Below are 27797 nucleotides of genomic sequence, written 5' to 3' on the forward strand. Positions count from 1 at the left end.
AAGCTTTCAGGGTTGAGTGTAGCTGCACTACCTAAGCATTCCCTACGCTTCCAACCTTAGATGTTACTGCACTAGGGGAACTTAGTGTGCTGACTCTAAGGAACAGTACGGAGTGTAGAACGGAGTGGAGATACCACAGCTAGGCTCTCTGAGCATCTGGGGACTCGATTGTTCTTGTGCACACCGAGACCGATGAGCTGCACATTTGCTACCCTGACCAACGACCTGTCATGTTTTTGACAAAATGCAGTACTCCAGTGAACTTTTGCTCATTACAATATCATTATAGTACCAGAACACACCTCCATCCCAAAAGCTACCTGCCTCCAAGGTGTGACCACCCCTCACTGAGCACGTGCTCTGAATTTCTTGGAGCCTATTAACTTTAAACGAAAGCGAGAAAACTTTTTACCAATCATAACCAAGATACACTTGACTAGAGTCAACTGAATCACAGAGTTACTGTGATTCAGAGAATCAACTAGAGTTACTGAATCACAGTCAACATAACTCAGGCAAGGAAGGAGGAAGAAGGCAAGCTACTGTGAAGCAGGGCCATCACGAGAAATGGAGGCAGGAGAAAAAGACATAATAAAAGTAGCTGTAACCATCCAATCCCTAGCTCAGAGTGCAATGCAAGATATGCAAAAAGATTTCAGCCATTGTCCAGGTGAGCACATTGCCACCTGGCTACTCTGATACTGGGATAACGGGGCCAGTAGCCTTGAATCAGAGGGCAGGAAAGCCAGGCAGCTGAGTTCCCTCAGTAGGGAAGGGGACATTGATAAAGCAAAAGGAGCACAAGTCGTCACCCTCTGGAGGTGACTCCTGTCAGGCATGAAGAAAAGGTATCCCTTCAAGGAAGATCGTCTATTTCAGCCAGGCAAGTGGACGACCAGGAAGAGGGGTATGCAGTACCTGAGGGAATTAGCTATGCTGGAGATGATTTATGGTAACCTAGACAATGAACAGATATCCAAACATCCAAATCAAGTCAAGTGCACATGAGCCATGTGGTGGAAGTTTGTACAGAGCACACCATCATCATATGCCAGCTCATTGGCAGTAATGACCTGGAAAGACCAAGAGGAACCCATGGTGGATGAATTGTCTAGCCAACTCCAGCAGTAGGACGGAAGTCTCTTTTCTTCCCTATGGGCTTGTGTCTTGACTATGGAGAAACTACCAAGAGGTCCATCAACTTAAAGAGAATATATCTTCCTCCCCACGTGTACAAAGCAGTGTCTCATCTATCAGGAGTTAAGTGTCCATTTGCTCAAGAAAGGGGATAGAGTGGCTACACACCACATGCCACCCAGTGGTTTTACCTGTGTGACCTTGGAGACGACATGAGAAAATGGGATGGGGAATCTACCTTGACCCTAGAGGCACAGGTATGTTAGCTGCAAGAAAAAACAATTACAAAAGGAGGTTCTGAGAATTGTTGCTCCGGTTTCCAGCAGGCAGTCCCTCAGACAGAGCAATAACCATTTTTAAGAGCTAGAACTATATGGCCCTATATAGAGAACTATATGTTCATTCAGTTGTGACACGTTCATCTGCTGCAGAGACAGCAGCAGCCATTCCTTGGAATTGACCCTGTATCCTGTCAGTAAACCAGACACTGTCTAGATGACGGGTTGAATTCAGGACCTCCTGGACAGGAGGCTCTGCACAGTCAGTGCGCATTACTATAGGTTGTGTGACTTTGGTAACTCCAGTCTGCCTAGGCAAGCCATCTGTGGCTACACAATGATGGACGTACAGTGCCCACAGTGGTCATAGATGCTGCCTGTAAAGGTGGTGGTTACTACCAAGAAGAGGCTTGAGAACAGTTGTTGGCGCATGTAAGTTTACACTTCTGCCCTTGATCAATGGTTCAGCTGCTGCTAGCCTGTTGTAAACAGTTAATAGCACCTTCACCAAGTTGCATAACTGTGATGAAAATTCATAGAATCATAGAATGGCTTGGGTTGGAAGGGACCTTAAAGATCGTCTAATCCTAACACCCCTTGCCATGGGCAGGGACACCTTCCACTAGACCAGGTTGCTCCAAGCTCCATCTGACTTGGCCTTAAACACTTCCAGGGATGGGGCATCTACAACTTCTCTGGGCAACCTCTTCCAGTGCCTCACTACACCCTCAGTAAAGAATTTCTTCCTTATATTGAATCTAAATCTACCCTCTTTTAGTTTGAAGCCATTATTCCTTGTCCTATCACTACACTCCTTGACAAGCAGTCCCTCTCCAACTTTCCTGTAGGCCATTTTAGGTACCAAAAAGATGCTAAGGTCCCCCCAGAACCTTCTCTAGGCTGAACAACCCCAAGTCTCTCAGCCTGTCTTCATAGGAGAAGTCTTGAGGCCTCCCAGAGACTCCCAAAGCAGTGGCACTGCAATGTCCCCTCGATGTCCCCTCGCAGCCACCGGGAGGCAGCAGTGAACCTCGCTCTGCCCGGCGTCGCAGGAATGCCTTTGGGTCAGCAGGAGGCAGAGGCGAGCTCAGAGCCGCCACCCTCAAAGCTCCAACAAGGACCACCCAAAAATCAAACTGCGTATACGAGACCTTTGTGAAAACCGTGCTTAAAGTCCGGCAGGCTTGGTGCTGCGACCGCTTCTCCGGGGAGGCTGCTCTAGTGCTCAACCAGCCACTCTCTCAGTGAAGAACCTTCTCTTAATATCCAATCTGAATAGATTCAAAATTAATTACTTGTTACTTATTTGCGTGACAGCCCCCCAGGCTTCCCTTAGTGAAGCCCCTTTTCACAAAGGGTCTGACCCTGTCATCAGCCGCTTTGGCCCCATGTTCATTGAACTCCTTCCAGGTATACCCATGTCTTGCTTGTACCGTGGAGTCCGGATCTTGCCATGGTATCGCAGGTGTACCCTCACCAGTGCCCAGTAGATGACCCCAGAGGAAGCTCCCACATTCATAAGGAACTGGAGCCCATAGCCCCTGAGGATCCACAATAGCTGTAAAGACCCCATAGCCCCTGGAAACTCACACACAGCTCCCATAAGTCTGACAGGATGCCTTCAAACTCTGAAAGAGCTCCAGTCAATCTAAGAACAGGCCCAGGAAATAAACTCTTGAGTATGGCTTCGAGGTGCCAGAGGCCTGGAAAATTTGTGGCAGACTTAGGATAACTAAGAAAGCTCCAGCACACCTCAAGCAGCTCCAGCAGTTCAAAGACATCCACTCAGAGACCTGGAGAACAACCCAAGTGGTGTGCTAACAACCTTAGAACAGCCCCAGAGACACTAGGATGGCCTAAACCACCCTGTTTATAGGTTTGAAAAGCCCAGTGCTGCCCTGAAGACACTGTGTGTGCTTTACAGGGCCTTAGGAAGAGCCCCCAGGAGCCCAAACAGCTTGCAGAAAAAGCACAGCACTCAGAAACAACGCTGGAAAACACATGGCAGCTTAGAGACATCTAAAGGCCACACAGAGACGCTATGCATTCAGACAGTCCCAGAGACCCTGTAAAGAGTCCCACAGCTCACAGCAGCACTAGAGGTGTCAAGGTAGCCCCCCAGTGTCTATGGAAGAGCCTGGAGATGCCTTCCCCCCCTTCCTTCCCACCCCCCCCCCCATACATTCAAGGATGGTATGAAGGAAAACCCTCAGAGATCCAGGCATAGCCCCAGAAGCACTAAGCCATATCTTGCACCTCCGTGTGTATGGGTCTTGGTGTGCTTCTGCTGGTGCTTTTGCACGATGCCGACAGGTGTGTAACTGAGAGCAGCACTGCCCTGTCCTCCCCGCAACCCTGCAGTGAGAACTGCTGTGTGGGTGGCCTGTGCAGCACACACTATGGCTGGAACCCCACTCCAAAAGGCTTCTCCAGGCCTTGGTACAAATTGGTTGTGGTCCCAGCAGAGGGAAAGGGGTGCCGGAGAGAGCTGTAAAGCACCTAGCACATGGGTCAAGCTTGGAGCCTGACTGCAGGGATAAAGAGGCACACATCTCACGCTCCCCTGAGAAAGGGTTTAATGGGGACAGAGGGAACTGCTGTTTTTCAAACAAAAGAAAAAATGGGATAATACCCACAGGGGAGACAAAGACATACACATATGCACACTATGTACAGAGTGGCACAGGCAGCACCAGGCATCCTGAGCCCATCCCCTTCCCCCCCACATACACACACATACGCCCCATCCTTATGATGAATTGCCTGCCGCTTCTCCCATCTTTGAGCAAGACAGGAGAAGGGGGGGGACGAGGGGAGGGAGGGGAACTTGCCAAGCAAGAGGGGGTGGAGGGGGAGTCACAAAAAGATGGGGATATAAGGGGGCAATGGGAACATATGGAGGGGGGCTGCCTGCAGGGATGGGAAGCATGGAACTCTTTGGTTTCAATGTTATGACTGCACAGGACCGCTTTATCCAGAGGGCCAGCAGATGCAGAGAAAGGTGGAACTGAAATAAAAGGACTCAGTAAAAACAGTTCCCCAACTCCAGAGGTGACTGACATGATCAGGGTTGCAGCTGTGTCTGGGACCCAGCAACATCCCTCCCCTGTGCCTTACACCCACAGACCTGACAAGGGAAAGACTGGAGGGGGTGTTTCTCCCTACTTCCCCACCCTAACCCCCAGTCATAAACCTGAGGCACTGGACGGATTCCATGCCCTCTACCCAAATGCAGTTTGGGCCCCCTTGTTGCAGACATGCCCACCTGACGATTGGTACCTCCTAGTTAGGACAGGGAGTTGAGGAAATGGCTCTCCCCTGCCAGAGTGCTCAACATAGAGCTCATGTCACCCACAGCCATGTTGGCACCACCAGATGATGGAAGCAGGAGGCCACCAGCAGGGCTTGGGGATCCAGGCAGCAGTGCAGGTGTCTCTGAATCCTCCACAATGGCAGCAAAGTCAAGGTGCGTGTTCTCCAGGTCCAGCGAGTCCAGGCTGTTGGACACCTGCTCCCCTGAATCTAGGTAGTAATATGAGCTACCTTTGAGGCTTTCTGAACTCCCACCGTAATGCCCAGGACCCCCACAGCTTGCTGCTGTTTGATCCAGCAGCTTATGCCCACCTTTGCCCACCTGCAGGTGTGTGTCCTGGCCTGGGTAATATGGCAGGGTATTGTTGGGCCCTTCAGGTGTGGGGCGGACAGGGGGCAAGCGAAGCACTCGCCGGGAGCTGGCTTCCACTCCCTCATAGGAATGATTTGGCTCAGCCAGATTACCTACATAGTTGAGGCTGTTTTGGTGACCTGGTGGTTTTGGGCCACCAGGTGGGTGTGGCACCATCTCAGGGTTGAAGCACTGGGGGTTTATGAGGTGGTGGGTCTCTGCCAGACCCTGCAGGTGATCTGGTTTGGCTTGGTAACCAGAGTATTTGGGGCTGAGGTACAGTGGTGCTTGCATAGCATGGTACTGCCCAGGTTCACTGCCCACCCCCATGCCAGCCTCCCCTCCCTTGGAGGGTAACTGTTCACCCCACATCAGAGCCTGCTGGGCCTGCACATAGCTACGGACCATCACTTCTTTGGCCTGCAAGGTGGGGGTGTGGGCTCTTCTACCCCCCGGGCTCAACATGCCCATGTAGCTGACAGGTGCCCGTTCCTCAGACCGATAACCACTGGATACTGCATTCATGGCTTGGCCAAATGACACAGGAGGCTGTATGGGCGCAGTAGGCTTGACGTTCTGGCAAGGACCAAGCGGTGGGGCAGGTGATGAGTAACACTGCTCCGATTTGATCTGCAGTCGGTTAAGCCGGTGCCCCTCAGAAAATCCACTGTCCTGACACGAGCTCACAAGTTTGGGTTGCTGCACACAAGAACTGGGTAGTGGGTACTGAGTACTTTGATGGTGACAGTGTGCCCCAGACATGGCAGTAGCAGAGGCACTCACACTTGGCTGCCCGGAACTCATCTCCAGATTGCCTTGGTGAGGTTCCTCCCAAGGAGCTGACACGGTCCCACTGCCAGCACGCATGCTTGAAAAATGCTGGTTCATCTGGCACTGAGGGAGGGAGAACTCAGACTGAAGCAATCCCTCCTCCATAACCCCATGCCCACCTGGGTTCAGTTGCATACCCCCCATGGTCCGCTGAGCACTGCCATACAGGCCTTCACACTGGAGCTCCACACCTGTCCCCTGGCATGGGAAGCTTTCCTCCAGGTAGTTCGAATACTCATCCATTTCTAGCAAGCCAGACTCTGTGCCTGGGCCAGGGCCCTCAATGCTTACACTCTCCAGGAAGACATTTTCACTGATGCTGGGCGGGTGTGGAGAGAAGACATAGCGCTGAAGGTTAGCATCAGAACCACCCAAGGGCTGCAGGACAGCTCTGCCTGCCCCTGACACATTCACGTTACCCATGCTCTTAAAACGATGCACCTTGGGTACAGCATGAGGGTTGGCTGCTGTCCGGGCAGGGTCACTGGCCCGCCGCACACCATTCCCAGGCACCAGGTGAGGGTGAACGCTGCCTGCATAGCCAGGGTAGTCATTGGAACCATGTCTTCTCAGCAAACCATTCATGAGGAAGGGGGGCACTGTTGGCTTGAGGTAGTCCCCAGGTAAGCTGCTGTGGCCACCCATGCCCACCCGCTCCATGCTGGGCAGCGGGGTTGGCGGGGGGGCACCTGTGGCTGCGGCATATTTGGCTTTGAGACGATAGCGCTGGGCTGGCGTGAGGCTGCCCACGCCTGGCAACCCTCCACAGTGACTGGCATCGCTGGAGCGTCGTGACTCATCTGGAGAGATGGGGTCATAGCCATTTGCCAGGCATGCCCCACCAGGCATTGTCCCTGCCTCACCACCCAGACATGGTCCAGCCAGATATGGGGACGCCACAGAAGAGCGCCGGCTGACGGTGTAGGCTGAGCTCACAGTACTGGTGGCACTGCTCCGGCGCTCGTTCAGCGGCATGCCCATCTCTGATGCTGACAGCTCTGTGATGCGGCGGTGCGAGGCAGCTGGTGGTGGCGCAGAGATCCCAGGCACCTCCCCAGGCAGGCCTGAAAAGAGAAGAGGAGGAGTTAGAGCAGGGAACCCAGAGGAGGAACAGGCAGCCATCTCCAGTACTAGGATATGGCCTCTTCCATGCTTAGTGCCTGCTAGGATGGGAGGTGGATTCAAATGGTAGCAGTAAAGAAGGGTAAAGGATGGGGCAGAGCCCCAGATGTGAGGGTCTACCACCTCTCTGGTTGCAAAGCAGACCTCCCTCAACACAGTGCTCACATCCAGGTGGGAGGGAACCCCAGTCTCACCGGCTCCCGAGATGACTGGCAAATTCAGGCCCTTGGTAGCTGATGGTTTCCTCATCTGCTTCAGTTTGTCAATGCGAAGATTCTCCAGCTTGTGGAGGGCCATGAGCCCTGAGGTGCCCATGGTCTCACCAGGCACCACATCCTCCAGTGTGGACAGATCCTCGTAGCTTCCGCCTGCATTGCCCGTCATCTCCACCCCACTGTCATTGTTGGTGGTGCTGCCGAGAGGGGAGTGGTCACTGCTGCATGATGACTGCCCACCTGGGCTGGGCTGCGGCTTCTGGGGGGGACCCACGACATTAACCGAGGAAAAAGGGGAGTCAGATATCCACTACAAACTTAATGCAGATTGGAAACCCCCACCCTGCCAGATCTGGAGATGTCTTCCCTACCATGCAAACTGACTCCTCCAACAGTGCTGGCCAGGCCTCCCTCCATCACCACATCCCCAGCTCCTTACCGAGGCCAAGTCAGGCACCAAGAGCTTGCTGTCATCCTTCCGGGCCTCAGTGGGGCCATTTGTGTCTCTCTCCTGCTTCATGTCTGGGGGGCCACTGGGAGCTGGCAGTACACGGCCTGGCACCACATCACCTCGGTGCTTCTTAGTGACATGGGCATCGGGGCCGTGCACCGTCTTCACATGTTTGCGCAGGGAACTGGGGTCTGTGTAGCGCTTGGTGCAGCCCGGGATCTTGCACACATAGGGCTTCTATCAGAGAAGAAAGGTAGGCATGGTGGAGTGAGGGTGTTAACTCAGCTGGACTGGAGCACTAGTAGGTCCCTTCCCACTGAACTGTTCTGTTCTGTTCTGTTCTGTTCTGTTCTGTTCTGTTCTGTTCTATTCTATTCTATTCTATTCTAATTCTATATACCAGAGACTCCTCCCAGTCCCTCCAGTAGACCTGAGAGCTGAAGGAAAATAGGGTGGGAATTTGTCAAAGAAGTTGAATCTCCTTGGAGGGGGGCATGTCAGGTGCTACAGGAGAACCTTGGAAGAGGTCATAAGAAGCTCTGAGGAAGGATACAAGGACGGTGCTCCACAGAAGTAGGGCAAGGGCAGAGGGACGCTGGTGGGAGTGCAAGTGAGGTAGGAAGGGAACAGGGGGTGCATACTTTATTAGAGTGGGCAAGGAGGGAGTTGGGGCACAGAGAAAAAAAAAAAAAACAGGGATGCAAGGTACAGGACTAATAGGGTGGCACAAGGGGAGCCCCAAGGGGTGCAAAGAGACACAGATGGCTTTGTACCTCGTTGGAGTGGGTGCGGTTTTGATGTTTGGCTCGGTCAGAAGCATTGGAGAAGGCCTTGTTACAACCCTCGTGTTCACACACATAAGGTTTCTCGCCCGTGTGTGAGCGCAGATGCGTCTTGAGGTTTTCCAGGCGTGAGTAGGCTTTGTTGCAGCCCTCGAACTGTGCAGGCAAGCAAAGGAAAACATGCCACACACCTTCAACAGACCCAGTACCACGTCACCCCCATACTCCATGCCCACAGCACACCTGCCAGACACTTACCACACCTCCCACACATAACACACCTGCACTCCTGCAGGTGTATGTCCTGAGGCCACTGCACAGCCCTTTACCCTTCTGGCCTATGTCAGGCCACCTCGCTATGCACCGGCCACTTACCCATGGTGTACCCAACCTGTTAAATTCCCCTTTATCTCATTTGCATCTGTGCCATGCCATTGATCACAGGGGCTCTGGCCTGCCACACATGAAACATATTCTATCACGTCCTACCATGCTCCTGACCACCCTGTCCATCCCACCTCATTTTCCCCACCACATATCCCCCTCAATACCATAGACCAACTCAGGCCAGCCTGCACCCTGCCCTGAGCTTTGCACCACAGCTTAGCCCAGGCTTTGCAAAGGCCCGTTCCATCTCACCGTGCACTTGTGAGGTTTCTCGCCTGTGTGACGTCGCATGTGTACCACCAACATGTACTGAGCCTTGAAGGGCCTCTGCTCCCGGGAACATGCTGCCCAGTGGCATACAAACTCTTTCTTCTCTCCATGGATATGCTCGTTGTTGATGTGCTGGGGAGAGAAGGGAATCACTAGGGGTGCTGGGGAGGGCATGAAGGGTCAGGGGGATACAGATATCTTAAGAGAGTATCACGAGAGAAATGTGATATAGAGGGACTGGGGTGGCTGGTGGAGACTCAAGACACTACAGGAATACAGAATGGTCAGATGCTGTCTGAAGGAGGTAGGGGATACTGGAGATGGGGGCTATTTTGGGCGGACCAAGACAAGACATAGGGGTCAAGATGGTGAGAAGGGGTGGTCAAGGTGATCTAGGAGATTTGGACTGTCTGGAGGGAGACACAGAGAGCAAAGGAGGAAGTCTGGCTGCACTAGTAGTTCAGAAGAGCTAACCCAGGGGTGAGGAAGGCCAGACCAGTTGTTTACCCTAGGGTATGGGAGGACCATGAAAAACTTGCCCACAGGGAAGAGGAGGCTGCATCTCCCTCCCTCCCTAGAAGCAACTTCCACCACTCACTTGTGTGGTGAGTTCTTGAGGTGGTGGGGGCTGGGGGGGGGAGGGTTGTCCCAGCATAGGACAGTCTGAGAAGGAGTGATGGGTTGACACAGTGGGACAGCAGCCAGTAGCCTAGGCACAGGTTCTGGGACAGGGGATGCCCAGGCAGGACCTAACTCACATGCACCAGCTGCTCCTGAGTGTCAAATTCTTTGGCACAGCCATCCCAGTAGCAATTGGTTTCATAGACAGTCTCGGACTCAGGTTTCCCATCCTCTTTCTCCAGATCTTCCCGCACATCAAGCATCCCCAACAAGGGGTCCTGGGGGTACAGAGCCAGGTGAGCACTCACAGACATGACTCTCTGTGTTCCCTGTTACTGGGAGTGGCACGGAGGAAGAGTGTAGACCCCTTGGGAGGTAGGGGGTTCCCAAGGCCTGGGGAGTACCTGGGTGCCTATGGAGGCTGGGCTGGAGATGTCACCTTCGGATCTCTCCTCTGGGTGTTTGGCTGTCAGAGGACTACTCAGGCTCCTCTCCAACTTTAGCTGCTGCCATAATGGGGGAAATTGGAAAGCAGTCAGCACTGGGATGCCCACTGGCTACCTTACACAGGATGCATGGCATCCCCTGGGGACCGCTTACCTGGCAGTGTTTGAGGGTCCCACGAGTTGGCACATGGTGCAGGAGCCCTGGGCGGCTGGAGAGGTGTTCGTGGGAGGCACATGGTGGCAGGGGGGGTGTGTGGCTGAACAGATGCCCTTGGCCCTTTGGCTGCCCTGGTGGACTCTGGTACCCCAGTGATGGACTGCAAAAAGCAAGATGATGAGCAGATGGCACCAGCAGAGGAGAGAAATTTAGTCCTTTTGAGACAAGGATCCAAGGTGTCTGAGCTCCCAGCCAGTCCTGCACTATCCCACCAGTTCCCCTTGCCCTCCCACTCTGGGCTAACTGTTCCCACCTTCTTTGGCCCTGGTCCCATGGACTCCCCAAACTGGGCATCAGCATTCAGGCTCCCATACTGAGAGGCTGTGTGTGTGCCAACAGGGTTAACTCTGGTGCCCACCTGATGGTGCTGATGGAGAGGTGGCCATAGGAGCTGCTGGTGGAGGCACAACGGGAGTTGATGAACGCAACGAGGGAGTTGGGTGAGGTGCGGATTACCGTCTGCAGGTCAACACTAGAGTCTGACAGGGGTGAGATGGACAGTGTCCGCTTCTTGCCCAGCTTGCCTGCACCGCGGGTTGTTGAGAACCATGAGCCTGGGACGGCAGCAGAGAGGGGGGGGCAATCCTCTTAGCATGGGTCCTAGAAGGCTGAAGTCACCCCCAAGGACACAAGCACGGTTCTTTGGAGACTGGAGGAGTCCCCTGAGTGTTGCTGGCTCTAGATTGCGACAAAGCACAAAAGTATCCCCCCTCCCTACCTAGCACATCAATGTTCCTCGGGGGTACCTGAAACCCTTGACACACACCTACTCCCTTCTATAACCAATACCACACTAAGAAAAGCACCTGATCCCCTTGGCCAACACCTGCCCCTGTACGAGCCATCACAAATTTTCCTGTTCACACAGATGCCACTGTTCCAGGAAAGGTACGTTAAGCCCCAGCAGCCTCTTCCTCTGTAATCACTGCCCCCAACACTGTCTGACCCTTTCAGCACACACATCTGCACTCCTGGTAAACTCATTGTTAAACCTCTACCTGTCCCACACCCCCCTAGATGAGAAACTTACCATCACCACCACCTGGGTGCTCGGTTCCTGGCACCAGCCCATAGCCATGGTGACCACTCATGAGGTTTGACTGGTGGCATAAGGGGAAATCAAGTCCTGGTCGAAAGGAGAAGACAGACAGGAAGATGTATTAGGATGGAGGGCACAAGGGGAAAAGGAAATCCCTGGAGTGTCCCTGAACCCAAAGACTGAAACTGAAGGCAGGTGCCCCTCGTGCTCATGCCAGGCACTGCCCAGGCCCAGCCACTGGCCAGGATGAGGGAGCTGCAACCGACCTTGCGGCCCTGGGGCACCCGTGGCCAGTCCGTGGAGTGGGCGCAGGCAGCAGCGCTCAGCGTAGCCGTTGGTTGGGGAGTTGACAGGGTTGAACATGTCGCAATGGGGCCTGGCCAGGCTCAGGAGCACATCTGGTCCTCACCGAGGGGCTGGCGCCGGTCAGGGCCTGAGGAGGACAACGGTGGGCAGATGGCCCCCTAACCACAAGCCCTGCACCTCCAAGTGCCCCGCAGCCTGCACCCTGGTGGGCTCCGTGTGGCAGCTGGAGCAGACTTGTGCCTGGCAGGGGACGCTGCCGTGCCGCACAGCCATGGCAGTAGGACCACCAGCCACATCCTGCCATGGCTGTAGCCTCCCGGGGCCCATGCCCCTGTCTCCCCACAGCCCACGGCCACCTGCAACCTGCCCACGGGCTGAAGTCTCCCTGCCATGGCCCCGCACCCACCTGCCTGGGGCACACAGCGATCACCACTGCTATCCCACCACTTCCCCAGGTCCTGACACAGATCTGTGTACCCAGCCAAAGGCAAAAGGATGTCCTGGGGCCTGGGGGTGCTGCTCTTTTAATTTAAAGCCATTACTTCGTCTTATCACTACATTCCACAATAAAGGGGTCCCTCCCCAGCTTTTCTGTACCCCCCTTTATGTACTGGAAGGTTGCTATAAGGCCTCCTCAAAGCCTTCTCTTCTCCAGGCTGAACAACACCAATTCTCTCAGACTGTCTTGACAGAATCGGTGCATTGGCCAGTACAAGGCCACCCTTGACAGCTCGGCACAAGCAGTGATACTGCCACAGGGTGCCCTGTGGCCATCCCACATCACAAGGATTCCCAGTTACTGAATTAGCAAGGTGGCCTCATGCTTGGTGCTGTACGAAGAGCATCCTGTCCGAGCAAGCATCCTGAGGCCTGCACAGTGCCCATTGCAGAAGGGATGAAATACACGTCTGTGCACCCAGACACCTGCACAAACATCCACAGCCAAACTCGCATATAGATGTAAAAATTGCAAGCCCTAACTGCCAAAACAGGAAACTAAGGCACAGATGGGTAAAGCCATTCTTGGCCAAAGGACCTGAGCTGGCATCCTGCTCTTCCCTGCTCATGGGTCCCTGCCATATCTGCAGGTTACACCCAGCCCTGCCTTGCCAGCGGGTCCACACCCTGCCTGCAGGTCAAAACCCTGCCCTGTCCCACCCACGTATCCCACCCCTGCCTACAGGGCTCAGCCCAGCCCACTATTGCATCCCTGCTTGTGGGTCTCCCTGCCTGGTGCCCAGGTCTCATTTCCACCTGCCTCCCCGCCTGGCCCTGCCGGCAGTCAGACCTCCACCCATGGCCTCGGCCTCTACACCCTGATCCCAGCCCAAAGCTCCATCCCTAACCATGGTCCCCGTCCTGCCCCAAGACCCCCGTGGGCTTGCATGAAGGACAGAAGCTCTGGAAGGAAGAGGCACTCGTGGGTGGCACCGGGAACAAGGCTTCCTGCATCCTCAGCCTCCCCCTTTGAGAGACCAAGGGAATTGCCCCAAACAAGGGGTCTGGGGGAGTGGGAGCCCCTCACCCTGCTGGGAAAGTGCTGGGTTGCATTTGGAGCATGCGGGGGGTGAGGGGGGCAGCAATTCTTCCGCATGAGTTGCCCCTTTGAAAGCTTGTCTCGGGGCTTTGTGAGAGTGTCAGCCAGGAAGAATGGAGGGGGGGGGGAGCAGCGGGGCAGGCATAGAGGGCGGGAGTACCCAGGAAGGTGGTGGTGGTGCTGGGGGCAGGAAAGGGAAAGAGATGAGTAGGAAAGGAAGGTGAGGTGGAAAGAGGGAGGGCCTCTCACCTGCCTGCTGGACCCAGGCCTTGCAGCAAAGACTGGGGGATTAGCTCTAGGGGACACCCCCCATGCTGCCCCTACCCCAGCCACAGCATTAAACAAAGGGAGGGCTCACAGGTCCCTCATTAAAATTTGACTCCCAGATGCCCCCAGCACTTTGTGCATGCACGCAGATAGTCACAGGTGCACAAACACACGTTTACATGTATCCGTGTATAAGCATACATACTATGTATGCTTACACACATGATACCTGCACACATGAGTGTGTTCACACATAACTGCAAACACATATGCATATAAGTATATACACATACATACACATGCAGACCTGTGCTACCTTTGTCTCTGGACTTCTGCCTGCATGGAAGAACACTCGGGTCTCATATGGGATACAACTGTCCTGGATCCCTCCTGGCACCTCTGGGAGCTCCTGAGGCTGGGGAGACAAGCTGAAGTGCTGGGGACCACTTTGCCTCCTTCTGGTACAATTTAGAGCAGTGGGGACTCAAGAGACCTCCTCAAGCCAGCCCCTGTGTGGAGCTGGGAGCTGATGTGGGTCTGGTGCCAATATTTCCTGCCTCCACCTCCCAAGAACCATCACCTGGGCTACCCCAGGTTGCCCCAGATCCATAGTCTTACCCCACCAGCTCCTTGCTCTGGATGAGAACAGGCAGGTTGCCACCGTATAGCACAGTAACTCCAGCCCAAAGGGGAGAAGGGCGATGGCTGTCCAGATGGGCACAGCCACCTGCTGCAGCAGCAATGGAATGGTGGGCTCTGCCCTGGGCCATGAGCCTACAGCCCCCTCCCCACTCACCTGGGCTGGGGATGCAGCCTGACGTGACCTATAGTGCTCCTCCCTTCCTGAGGCCCGGCAGGATGGGGCACTATCTGTGGAGCATCTTCCAGGAAAGCAGTTTAATTCACCCATAGCCTCTGTGATATGGTATCTACCTTGTGCACTGTCAGCCTCGTCCAGCCTGCTGTACCCTGCTGCGCCAGCCCCTGCCAGGCTCAGCACCCGCATGCACACACGTGCACACACACACACACGTATGTACGCACATGTGCAGAGTGACTGCAACACACACAAACTTCATGCGCACAGCATCTGAGCAATACACAGCGCGCACGTACTTATGCACACACAGAGCTAGAGAACACGTGTCCAATGGAACACACACAAAGCTGCATGTGCACACATACAGCACACACAGACAACACGCGTGTGTGCACAGGTTTGCATAAGCATGCGCAGAACGTGTGGGCACACAGAGCACATGCATACAAAGCATACTGCCACACATGGGGAACATGCAGGCGAGCAGCACAAGCCACATTGCTCCCACCCTCTCTGCTCCATCCTCTCTGCTCCCCTGCAGCACCCACCATGCAGAACTAGGAGCGGCTCGGTGGGGTTCTGGTCCCTATCACCCCCGTTCCCTAAGTACAGAAGGAGGCTGATGGTCCTGCCATGCCAGGACAGCCTCTCCTTCCTGAGCCTGGACAACAGGGAGGGCTTTGGAGAGCAGACCCTGCCTGGCAAGGGCTGGGGTCTCCCCACTGGGGGCAACCTAAGGCAGGCGGGTGCCAGGCGGGCACAACGGCAGCGGCACAGCTCTCTCCAATCCCCCCCGTTCACCCTGCTAAGCACCAGCATGGGACAGGGGGAGGTACGCAAGGAAGAAAGTGCTCGGGGCCCGTGGGTCCCAGCTGCAGGATGCTCCCCACAGCCCGTCTGCAGGGGCTCCCTGCGTCCTGGTGGCCCCCAAGCTGGGGAAGCTGGAGGGGGCCGGGGGCGCGGGGAGCCAATAGGCGCCGGTCTGCGGCTCCCCCACCACCGCGCTCGCCTCCCCCGCCTGCCGCACACCGCCACGGCCCACCCAAGTTGCAGCCTATGGGCATAAATTTGAGAGCCAGGCGCAGCCGGGATTGAGGGGAATCTTCCCTCGGTCTCCTCCTGCCAAGAAACTCAAACTGAAACACATTCCTCCTCCTCTCTGCCAAGAAAACAAGGAGCACAGCCAGCAGCAGGAGCAGTTGAAGCAAGGCTGGCTCCAGATGCAGAAACGCCGCGCAGGAGGGGGTCGGACTGGCCACCACCACCCACCCCCCCTCTTTATTTCCTGCAAACACGTCTGATATCTGTCATCTGGCTCCAGTTTGCTGAGGACACTGGGGAATGGGGGTGGGAAGGAGACAGAGAAGGGGGGAAAAAAGCAAAGAGGGAGGGGAGACGTGGTGAGCTTGCACCGCAGGATGACAGTCGGGATGCCTGCACCGATGGGTGGTGGAGCAGACGCAGACCCGGGGGAAGGAGGGAGAGACACAGGCAGGGCAACCACACACCCTTAGGAAACCTGGCGGCAAGAGGAGGGGAGGAAGAGGAGGAGGAGGAGGGTTGTGTGTCCCACCGTAGCCCCACAGCAGGGCAGACCCCCCCTAGCTCTCACCTCGCAGGGCGCCAAGGCTCAGAAGGCGCCCAGCCTGCACCGCTCGCCACAGCGGGGGGCTCCCACCCGACCCGGCACACGAGGGTGGTGGGCATCCCTCTGCGCCCCAGCACCGACCCCAGCATCTCCTGTCCCAGGCCCAGCCCTGGCAGGGTTAACAGCCCCGGAGTCCCACTGTGGAGGAATGTGATGTCAGGGCTGGATTAGCCCATGCAGCCGAGATCCCAGCCGATAGACCAGCAGCAGCGCAGCGCTGAGCTGTGTGTGGCACAATCCATCAACCCTCCCAGCACAGCCCCCAGCGTGGGGGGCCTGGGGGAGGGCTCTGTGTGTGTATGAGTGGGGGCATCTGTGCTCCTGGAAGTGTGGCTGCCTGTGTGAACGCACAGGTTCGGCCATCTGCATTTGCACATGTGGGGAGGGATTTTTGGTTTCTGTGTATGGTTGAGGGAGGTGCTTGTGTGCAAGCACTCGCACACGGATGTGTTTGCACGCACATTTGCACACGTGCTTGTGCATGTCTGTCCACGCGTGTTGGGAGCCACAATGCTACTGAGCTGAGCTACCACTCAGCTGCTGAAGGGGAGCCGCCACGTGTTTGCAGGCCCAGTCACCCCAAACTTTCACTGGGTGAGAGAACAAGGGAGGGCCGGAGCAGAGAGAGGCAGACAGAGGGTTCCAGCAGAGCAGCAGGGCCTCAGGCACGGAGATGCCCCAGGAGAGGGGGGAGACGTCCCACCCCGCCGAGGTTGGCTCCAGCCCTGGGACAGGGTGGGCACAGAGCCTTTGCCTGCACGCTGCAGCCCTCCTCTCCGCTGTCTTGTGACCCCAAGGTCAGCCACATGCCCAATTGGTTTAACCCTAGAGGGTTTTATGAAAAACATTGATCTGCCCTAAGATCTGCCCTCCCACGCTGGGGCAGCAGTTCAGACGGAGCCACCACCAGAGCAGTTCTGCAGACACAGAAGGGGAACGCGGCAGAGGGCCAGGCCGAGCTGCGGCACACACAAGCCAGCAGCAAGGCTGGGAGAGAGAGGGCTGCCAGGGAACCAACGCTCCCTCATGCCAGTGGCAGTCCAGGACCAAGGGGACGTCCCAGATGCCTCCCAGGGCAGCATCTGGCAGGGTTAACACACTCCTCCCCAGCTACTGCATCTCCTCCATGCCACACAGCCTTTTCATGTGCCACTGCGCTGCTGGGAATGGGCAAATGCCATCGACAGTGGGGCAAAAGGGGCGAAATTCCCTTCTGGAAGAAGCCCCCTTTCCCTGCTCTGGGACTGAACTGGGGCCAGGCTTGTCTGCACTGGGGGAGCTGCATCCCCTGGCCCCACATGCTTTCTCATCTCTGTCTCCAGCAAAACTGACGTGCGGACCTCCCGCTCAGCTGCCTTGCTCTGCATCCGACCCCGCGGTTAGGCCAGGCCTTTAGGGAGAGCCCAGACACCCCTGCAAGGGGCAGCTAATCTGCCCAGGACCGCAGCTGCCACAAAGCACATTGCTTCAGGTTCAGGGGGTCTGAAAGGGGACGATGCAGGGTCGCGATCCCATGCTGGTGTGGGCTGCCAAGCTCATTCCAAGGTGGTCCTTTGCCTGGAGAAGATGAGGCAGAGAAGGAACCAGCTCTGGGGAAAGGCCACGCATGTGTGGAGGGAAAGGGGCAGAGACATCTGTGCCAGGACAGACGTGGGACATCCTCGGCTCATTTCTCCCTCTTTCCCTCTCTAGCCTTCAGAAAACGTAACACATCCCCACTCCCCAGCCCATGCCAAAATTCTTCTCTGCCCTTTGCACCACTTCCAGAAAGGGCCAGAGGTCCCTCCCCAGCCCACCCATCCCTCCAGCAGCACAGCCTTATGCAAGCCTCAGTACACCACCACCCCTACGCCACGTCTCAGCGGGGGGTGCAGGGGGCAAGGGGGGGGGGTGGGGGCAAAAAATCCAGCCCCTCACTCCTACATGCATCCACACCCATTCCTGATCATGCTCCGACGTGCCTCCAGACACATTAACACATGCTAACACATGTGTGCTCTGGGAGGAGAGGCCAGCTGGGGTACAGCCCTGGCTGCCCAGTCTCTGGGTACAGGCAGGCAGCAGAGGAAGGCTGCAGGTGGGAGCTCTGAGCTCTGCATTCCCCTATAACACAGGGGCTACCGGCCCTCAACCACAAGCCGAGCAAGTCAGGAAGCCACAGCAAGCTGGGCAGGAGCAGTGACGCTTGATAGGTGGTCCTGGGGCAGGCAGGCAATTGTCATGGGCTCGTATGTTGTTTGCTTTGGCCCCCAGTGCACACTACCCCTGCAAATTGCTCCCATAAAGCCACTTCCCTGGCCCCTGCCTTCATTGGGCTGGGGTCTGGGTGGGGCCAAGGTTTTGGGGTGAGGGTGAGGAGGGTGCAGACATGGCAGCAGCTGCTGTAAGGAATTTTTATACTTCCCCCTTCCCTTCCCAGTGCTGGAGGGAAACAGCAAAATTGAACATGTGGGACCCATAAAAGCCCAGCTCTGAGTCATAGCTGTAAGAGACCCTGCCAGGCACAACTCCTTCCCATAGCATCAGGGCATCACCCCACAGCCCACAACGCTTGTCCGTTGCACTAAGGGACACACCTAGAAGAGGGGCAGCAGCACAGGAAACCTTGCCTTCCCAAGGTGAGGTAGGACAGGGCAGATACTCAGACACGCTGTCATCTGTCCTCCTGCTGCAGCCAGTGAAGTTCACATCGAGCTTGTTCCCATCCCAACAATTCCATCCTGCAGGATTCCTCAGAATGGGGCAGGAGGATGTCCAGGACATCTTCAGCAGTCATTAAAGCATTAAATACACAACAGTAGTGCCCTTTAAGCTGTAAGCTGCTTGCTGAGCGGTGGAGTAAAGTAAGCTCAGCACTTGGGCATTTAAGAAGCAGAAGTTACTCCTTCTTTGGAGCAGGAGACCCCCCCAGGATCAGGGGCAGGAATTCGAGAAGGGGTGGGAAATGGATGTGTGCTTGCACTACATCTGGAAGCACACACACACACACACCAGCCTCAGACCCGGATGCAGCAAAGCTGAAACCTGACTCTGTGTTTTTGCTGCTTGTTCCCAATCTGTGGCAGCTATTTTATCAGCTGTTCGCCTTGTTATTCTGCAGCTTCTGAAGGGTTCTGATGTGCCATAAGGACAGGGGACAGGAGGGGTACAGTTGCCGTGCTCCTGTAAGGATTTCTGTAGGATGGGGTTTTTCTCAGTCCTTACCAAGAACCCACCCAGTGCATCCTTGGTAGTTACCACATCACTGGGATTGATATCAAGAGAAACTGAGGCATACAGACAAAGAGACTCCAGTCCCAGGGATACAAGAGCCTGACCAGGCAGATAAATGTGCACACACGTACAGGTATATACATACACAAATAGGCCCCTTGATACATGCACCCGTAGGTGTGCGTGCAGACACAGATTCACACATGCTGCAGGGAATGCTCTGGGTGCAGGAACCCTCATTCTCACCAGCTACTGGGCATTAGAGGATTCCCTCTTCCAGTATGGATGTGCAAGGCTGTACACGCTTGTACAGCACACTGAAGTAGTGGGGAGAATCGCATTGGCCAGGGAACACGAGCTGGCCAGCCACCCCAGCCCTGCGGCTGGTGTCCCGAGACGTAGTGTGTCCCTGACAGCATCCCTCCTTTGCACGGGAAGGGTCCTCGTGGCTCCCGCCCACCCACCCACCCACCCACTCTCCGCACGCTCCAGAAGTGAACTGCAAATCCCCTCCGAGCCTGAGCTCAACACCCACCTCCCAGGCTGCAGCGACGCGACAACGCACGTCACAAGGTGTCCACGCTGACTCACACCCCCAGACAAAAACTTCCCTGCTCCGGGGAGATTTCAGCCAGCTCCAGCACCGCCAAACACAGCTCACTGCCCCCCCTCCAACTATACCATCCACGGGGATCTGGTGGCCTTCTACTCCAAACCTGCTCCCGATTTTCTGCTCACCTTTTTGACAGAAAAGACCCTGGTACGGGGAGGGGAGACACAACCCTCCCCGCAGAGCAACCAGGGAGATGGAGACAAGCAAATGCCCCGAGGGCCTCCGGAGCCCACTTGTGAGCATTGCTGGGAGCTCAAGAGCACGGTGCACACAGCGGGAGCTGGGCTGGCACACGCACGAGGGTGTGCAAGGGGTCCTGCTAGGGATGTGCCACCTCTTCAGAGGTGCTAGGATCCTCAGGAGCTCCAGAGCTGGTGGGTCCTGCCAGGCACAGGGAGATCTGGAGTGGATCCTTCCCTGGGTCTGAACCTCCAGCTGACCCCCTCGCCTTGATGAGTGACATCGATGCTATGTGCACTGGAAAAGGCTCAAGGGAGGGCATGGGCCAACCCAGCTAGCGTAACGCAGGGACACACGCATCAATAAACCAGCTTCAGACACCCACAACAGCACAGAAAGGACAGTAGGTGCCTTTGCCATCATCCCCTGTCCACCACAGAAGCAGCTCCTGCCTCGGCTGGAGACAGCAGACTGAGCCGTACAGGGAAAAGTTTTCCCAGGTCTGAGTTTCCAAAGGAGAAACTTCCATCTGCTCCCTTCTCCCTTTCCCCCCCCAGTCTGCCCCTGCACCAAAACCCTGTGCTCTCCTCCCTCAGGAAGCTGCATCCATCAGCTCAGGTTTGGGCACACATCCTACAAAGCGGGGCGGGGGATAACTCCGGTGTCTGGGCGTCCAGCTGCTTCTGCGGGGCCCCCACAACTGGGCACAGGATCCTGGCTGTGGCTGGAATATCTTCTAGTTTTCCAGACTCCAAACATGGCATTGCAAACGCCCCAGACATCCAGTCCCACTCAGGCCCAGCCGCCTGCCTCTCCATCCTCGTAGGAGAGGTGCCACCCTCAGACTGTCGCTGTGGCGCTGAGTCCCCCCCATTCTGCTTAGGGACCATCTGTGTGTGCAGGGCCTGACCCAGGGCACCACAACACAGTTCTCTGGAGAAACATTTCCTCTGCCTTCAGCATCCCTGAACCCTCGGCTCACCGAGGGCTTGGAGAAACGTGGGCAGCCTTGCAGGGAATTCTGTTTAAACCCCAGAAAGGTGGCCCTATGCCCAAACACGTTCAGTTTGCTCACACTCAGCTGCAGGCTGGGCTGATCAAGTCTCACGATGTCCTGCTCAGGTGCCTCTCACGCAGGCGAGGAGGTTGGTTCCCTCCCACCCCTCTGCACCATGCCCAGCCCTGGGCAGCTTCCTCTGCCAGCCCTGGACTCCTGATCCCAGCCAGGGGTTGGCACGGAGCCGACGCCTGAACCCAGTGGTCCCGGAGCCTTTAGCAGGGGGGCGAAAGGGCTGGCAACCAGTGAGGCACCAGAGATGCCTGGAGCCACCCGCCGGAGCTCAGGCCTGTCCTTAGCTGCAGGGGGACTTGGGGCTGAGGTCCCCCACCCAAGACACCTGCCCCCAGTCCCATCTCTCTGGGTACCGAAGCCACCAGTGGTCCATGCTCAGGAGGACTGACGGACATTACGAACGTGCACAGACAAGGACCCCAGGTGCTCCACAAGTGATGTGAAAAAGCAGCTCTGCCCTCCCCGCAGAACCAGAGGGGCTTCCCTGGGCACAGGACACTTCTTTGGCCACTTCTGTGGGCCACACAGGGAGGGCAAAAGCGATGCTCCAGGGTCTGCGGGACAAGGGCTCCGAAGGCCAAGTGTGCCGGGGCCTGGGTGTTCTGCTGCAAGTTCTGGGAGGCTCCTTCGGTGTCCCCAGGCCTCACCCCAGCAAGATGCTGCCCACACAGCCCGGCAGGCTGCCAGGGGAGCCCCTGCGCCCCCTTGGCTCAGCACCAGACAATTCTCCCCTTGGAGCCTTGCCCGAGGCGCCCAGAACACCCCGCGCTGCGTGGGCCAGGCCAGCCAACTCCTTCCTTGCCATGCCGGGGCTGCAGAGGCCCAAAAGGTGTCCGGAGGAACCCCCCGCTTACACCACCACACCCGGGGCAAGAAGGCTGTGTCTGGCCGGGAGCTCTCGGCAGCGATGCGGGTGGCCCCGCTCGTGGTTCCTGCGCGTCCTGGAACCTTCCCGCAGCTGCTGCGTCACTCGGGCTGGGGCAGAAACTTCCACCCGGCCGCTGCTCCCAGCCCAAAACCCTCGACCGGGCAGCAGCGGAGCACCCACAGCCAGGGCTGCGGGAACCCCGCGTCCCCTCCTCGGGCCACCCAGAGCTTGGGTGGCCGGGCAGAGCGGGCCCTCCCAGCCGGTGCACGAAGCCTGGCGGGGCCGTGAGGGCGTGGGAGCGGGCGCAAGCTCCCCTGGACGTGTTGGGGAGCACGGCGAGCCCGGGGAGCTCCGCTGGCCGCACGGTACCGCCCGGCCCGGCTCGGCCCCGGCCGCTTCCCAGCACGGTGCGACCCCCCCGGCTCGCCCCCGGTGTACCCCGTGCGGGGAGCCCGGCGGGGGTCCCCCCGGGGGATCTCCGGCGCCGTCCGGTCCCGCGGCACCTCCAGCGAACCGAGCCCACGGCCCCAGCACCCCCGACGGCCCCGGCGGCTCCTACCTCCGAGCGGCCCCCGCCGGTCCACGCTCCCCCTTCTCCCGGCTGCGGCTCGGGGCCGGCGAGCAGCGGCACATCCAGGGGGGGTCCCGGGCTCGGGACGGGACGGGGCGGCCCCCCCTTACCCCCTTCCTTCCCCAGCACTTCCCCGGCCGCGCTCCCGCTCCTCCCGGGGCTGGCCGGAGCAAGTTGCCGGAGCCCCGCGGGGGCGGCGCGTCCCGGTAAAAGTCGCGGGGCTCCGGGGAGCCGCTCCGCCAAGTCGGGCGGCGGCGGCGCCGAGCCCGCTCGGGACGGAGACCCCGGCCGGGAGTGCCGCCGGTCCCAGCCACTCCGAAAACCCGGGCTGGATCGTGCACACGCGCGCACGCGGGGCACGCGCGCCCGCCACGGGGCTTGCACACGCGCGGGGCCCCGGCGCGCCCCGCAGGAGCACAGCCTCGCGGGGCGGCCCTGCGCGTGCACGGCCGTGCACCCCGGGAAGCCGGGACCCTGCATGCACACGAGTGCGTGCACACGAGTCCGTGCACACACGAATCTGTGCACGAACAAGTCCGTGCTCACACAAATCCATGCACGCACAAGTTGGTGCACACGCAAATTTGTGCACACGCAAGTTGGTGTGCACATGAGTCTGCGCACGCAAGTTGGTGCAGACACACACACACGCACCAGTGCAAACACACAGTTGCAGGCGTGTACACGCGGCGGCGTGCACGCGCAGCAATGCACACGAGTCCATGCACACGCGAGTTCATGCACACACACGTGCGCCAGTGCAAACGCACAGTTGCAGGTGTGCGTGTGTGGCTGAGCACACGCATGGCTCACACGCACAGGGCATGTGCACCCACGTGCCTTCATGTGCGCCTCAAGTTGCACCAGGGGAGGTCCAGGTTGGGAATTAGGAGACATTTCTTCTCAGAAAGAGCAGTCAGGCGTTGGGATGGGTTGCCCGGGGAGGCGGTGGAGTCACTGTCTCTGGGGGTGTTCACGGAGAAGTTGGAGGTGGTGCTTAGGGACATGGTTTAGTGGGTAACGTTGGTGGTAGGGGGATGGTTGGACCAGATGACCTTGGAGGGCTTTTCCAACCTTAATTATTCAATGATTCTACACAAGTTCAACCTGCACGCATCTGTGCAGGCACTTTGCGATGTGCACACTGGGGACAAGCAGAGGGTCACGTGCATGGACACCATTGTGCACAGAAGCACACCCCCATGCTTTTGCATGTATAAACACACGCTTGCACGCGCAGCACACACCTGCACACAGAGCACATGCACATGCAGGACGTGGCACCAGCAGCCAACACGCCTAACGCCCAACCTGGCCCTGGTGAGGCGGCGTGTCGGGGTGCCAACACCTATCAGCCCGGCCAGGAGAGGTCAACCCTCCAAGGAAGGGAGCAGACAGAAGGGTGACACCTCAAAGCGACACCTTCCAGCGGGACAGCGAGGGCTCAGCATTGCACCTCGCCCAGGCACTGCTGGGTGCATGGGTGCAGCAGCAGCCACGCGGACGCTGCCACCCCCAGCACCGGAGCTGCAGCCCCACAGGAGCAGCCCCATTCACCCCAGGGGAGCCTCAGCAGGCCAAAAGGCAGCTGTGACTGCAGCAAGCTCCTCTGCTGCCGGGGACACCCCGAATTGCGTGGTTTTGGGGGGACTGCGCTTGGCAGTCTCCGTGTCCTCTGCAGTCTGGGGGGGCTGCAGTGGTGTGGCAGGGACACCGCAGGGCATGAGGCTGAGCAGGGAAGCAGCACTTGTGGCCCTGCGTCCTCTGGGGTCACCGCTGTGGCCGGGGGGGTGGCACGGCTGGGCACCCCCCCGGGCATGCCGAGCACCTGGGGCCGGGGGGGGGGCGCGGGGCAGCGACCCCTGGTGGCATTTCCAGAGGTGGCCCTCTGGAGGGAAAGGGGCTGCGTGCCCGGACCATCACGGGGCTGCGGAGGACGGGGGGGCTGGGGGCTCCTCTGACCCCTACCTGGAGGTGCAGGGAGTCCAACGAGGGGGGCTCTTTTTCCAGCCGAGGAGCCTCGTCCGCCTTTGCCCAGTGACCCCACTACACTCCTGGGCACGTGCCTTGGAGGGCTGCTGGCTCCAGCAGAGCCCAGAGACTTTGTAATCCCCCCCCCTTTATTTTATTTTTTTTTTTAATCCGTATCCAAATTTCCCCACTCTTCCCCTTTTTTTGCAGCCTCACATAATATGTGAGGCTGCAGCTGGGGCGCTCCTGGCCTGCAGAGCCCCCCCGCGTTACCCTCCCCACCAGGGTCCCACTGTGGAGGAGCAGCTGGGCAGAGCTGGAAACCCAGCCTTTCTCCCCAGGGGTTGCAGTGCCCGGTGTCTCTGCCCAAAGACCCAGAGATGCTGGGTGCAGGCTGCGTCCTGGCATCACCTCACCTCCAGCAACGATGCTCCGTGACCTCTTTCATCCCTCCAAGCCATTGCAGTGGGCATTGTTCAGCTGCTTCAGAGAATACACCCCTCATTCCCACCTGGAAATCTGCCTGCCTCCCCATCCTGGGAGCTGCCAAGGTGGCCAGCAATCCCCCCCAGGGCTGCCGTGATGTCTCCCCCCCCTCATCTGGCCACAACGTCTGTGGCTCACCCCCCAGCCTTCTCCCAGCCCAGAAGCTTCCCTGGCCACCTGGTTGCATGGCCCGTAGCCTGGCTGCCCCATCGCAGCAGTTCAGGCAGCACCAGTGCCTGCAGGTGAGCCTCCCGTTCATCACCCAGAAGTTTTCCCACTGCATTGACTGTTCCTGGGGTAGCGGTGGTGGAGGGGTGAGGGTGACATACACCGGTGGGGGCAGAGATCACCTTGATGGTGCCCAGTTGGTGATTTTCATTTGCAGACACCCCCCAGTCACCATCACGGCTGCACATCCTTGCAGGGGCAAAGTCAAGTCTCACGCCACGGAGCAAAAGATGCAAGCAGAGAGTCAGGGCTGTTGCAGCTCGGGGGGCTGCGAAGCATTCTGCCCCCTACCTCAGATGGCTCCCATGTCCCAAAAGAGGTCTGTGCAGCTGGCCCTTTCCCCAGCACGGCGCAGCCCAGCTCAGCCTCATCCAGCACACGGGGTCTGCACGTAGCCAGGTCCGGATGCACACCAGGGAAGCGTTGCACAGCGGTGGTGCCTGCACTGAGGAGGGGATGAGGGTGCTTGAGCGAGAGCTAGAAACAGGACCCAGGGGCTGCTGGGGTTGCAGAGGGGTGGGGGCAATGAGACGGAAGTGAATTTCTCACCTGGCAGCTCTGCTTTCCCTTGCTATTTGTTTTTACACCGAAGGTCAGTCCCCACCGTGCCGGCGGGTTGCCACAGTGATTCAACGCTGACCCTAGGTGCAAGAGGCTATTTCAGGGAAAGTGGCCTTTGCCCACCTGCTCCCAGCCAGAACGTGACAGCGTGTGTAAATGCCAGCAGGGCACAGGGGGGGACACAGGTTGATCCCTCCCACCCCCCAGCCATGCTTGTGCCTGGGGTCCCTGCTCCCTCCTGCAGCTCTGCCCCTGTCCCGTTTCCCCTAGTCCTGCTGGGAAGGTGCAAAGCTGTGGAGCCCCTGCCTGGAGAGCCCATTCAGGAGCTCCAGACCCAAGGCATCCTGCAGGGAGGACGGCATGCTCAGAGCACCCACGTGTACTCATTTTCCTGAAATGAGACCTAGGCATGTCGTCGGGTGGGCACATCCTCACTCCTACTCTGCGCTGGGTCTCAGCTGTCCCCAGCTGCAGCCAGCTCTGTCCCACTCTCCAGGACAATGCTGCCCATGTCCAGTGCAAGCCTCGAAGGTGACGGGAGCTCTGCCATGCTCCCAGCCTGACCTCAGAGCCTCTTAGCAGGATTACCCCAACTGTGGGCACTCTGTGTTCCTTGGCATTAGCCCGTCCTCCCAGTGCCCCCGCATGTCATCACGCACTGGTATCCAGCATGTCACAGGAGCAGCTTTCCGGCACAACATGTGGCCACAGCTCTGGAAGATGCTCTCCGCACTGACTGCATGGGACCCCCAGAGCAGAGGAACAACGTGGGGAGGACAGCACGAAAGAGAGACTTCAAGAGACACATCAGTTCCCAGCCATGCTCATAAAAGGACCACTCCTTGCATCAGTTTCCCTCTCCACTGCCCACGCATGGCCCCAAACCTTTTCCTGCCCACTGCCCCCAGCCCAGTGAGGGGGGAGCGGTGGTGGCACTGCTGCCCAGGGAGGTCCCAGCATGAAGGGAAGGTGGCAGTGCCTGGACACCGCTCTTGCCCCCCAGCCCCCTTGCCACCATCTGGGTCTTCGGGTGCCCTTGGACTGCTGTGGAGCGTTGAGTCCCAGAGCAGCAGCCCTGAGATAGGGCCAAGGTGGTGGGTGCAGGTGAGAGGCGCTGCCTGCCTGCCAGTTTTGTAATATGCGTAAGCCGCTCAGCAGCTTTGCTTCTGAGCTGAGTGACCCTGGCTAAGCTGTCAGGAAAGACCTACCCTGGCCTGGGCACTGCGTGGGGCCAGCCCTGCCCGCCCACACTTCCATGGCCCTACACATCCTTCCTCCTCAGGACTTGCCCAAAGCCACCCACCCCTTCCCCAGGGGTGACTCGTGTGGCCACGCAAGCCCTGGTCGGTTTTGCCACCAGCGCTGAGCCCCCTTGGTGAAAGGGACGGGTACCTGGGTGCCCCCTGCAGCTCTCGGCCACCAGATCTCAACCCTGCCGTGTCCCCCACCCCACAGTTAATCTTGGCCTCCTGCTTAGGAAAGTTAAAGCGGCTCAGAGCAGGGCCAGATGATCAGCAGGATTAAAGCCTTAATGGTACCCCTGCAGCCAGCTCAGCACCTTGCCTCTGGGCTGGCGGGTCAGCGTGTCAGTGTGTCAGTGAGTCAGCATCCACACCCCCCCCCAAGGGATGCATGCGTTCAGGGCTGCGAGGAGGGCACCGTGCTGCTGGCAAAGCAAAACCGGACACCTGGCATCCCTGAGGGACAGCGTCCCCCATCAACTGTGCTAGCTAAAGCCACAGCACTGGTACAAGGAGGGAGCAGGGAGACCTCAAAATCTTCACGTGTGTCCCCGTGCGCTTACCTGGAGCCCACATCTGCTTCTCCTGGCATCTGTATGGCAGCATGTGCTCCTGGGGAAGCACAGACACTACTGGGGGGCACCCCCTTGTGAGCAGCAAGCCCATTGGGGCTGGTGGAGAGCCTGCAGGGTTGAAGCATCCCGCAGGGGTTGTCGGCTCTTTCCCACGGGTGAGGATATTTTGAGGAGCGTTGG

General features: G+C 57.9%; 1 protein-coding gene across 4 annotated transcripts; it reads right to left on the bottom strand.

Moving 5' to 3' along the window:
* Window positions 1-3968: 3968 nt before the first annotated feature.
* GLI1 (GLI family zinc finger 1) lies at window positions 3969-27797 on the bottom strand. Of its 4 annotated transcripts, none has more exons than XM_038171557.2 (12): window positions 27606-27797; window positions 11727-11893; window positions 11452-11547; window positions 10780-10975; window positions 10359-10521; window positions 10163-10264; window positions 9896-10036; window positions 9120-9269; window positions 8472-8636; window positions 7687-7935; window positions 7227-7506; window positions 3969-6974 (listed from the first exon to the last, which is right to left on the bottom strand). In XM_038171557.2, exons 2-12 carry the CDS (start codon window positions 11821-11823, stop codon window positions 4702-4704), a joined length of 3912 nt encoding a protein of 1303 aa, XP_038027485.2. In that variant the 5' UTR covers window positions 11824-11893; window positions 27606-27797; the 3' UTR covers window positions 3969-4701. The 4 variants fall into 4 exon arrangements, with proteins under 4 accessions (XP_038027485.2, XP_071888020.1, XP_027301219.3 ...); XM_072031919.1 differs by lacking the exon at window positions 27606-27797 and adding an exon at window positions 22544-22941 and having other exon boundaries at window positions 10163-10261; XM_027445418.3 differs by lacking the exon at window positions 27606-27797 and adding an exon at window positions 22544-22940.

Source organism: Anas platyrhynchos, chromosome 34 (assembly GCF_047663525.1).
Source record: "Anas platyrhynchos isolate ZD024472 breed Pekin duck chromosome 34, IASCAAS_PekinDuck_T2T, whole genome shotgun sequence".
Lineage (NCBI taxonomy): Eukaryota > Metazoa > Chordata > Aves > Anseriformes > Anatidae > Anas > Anas platyrhynchos.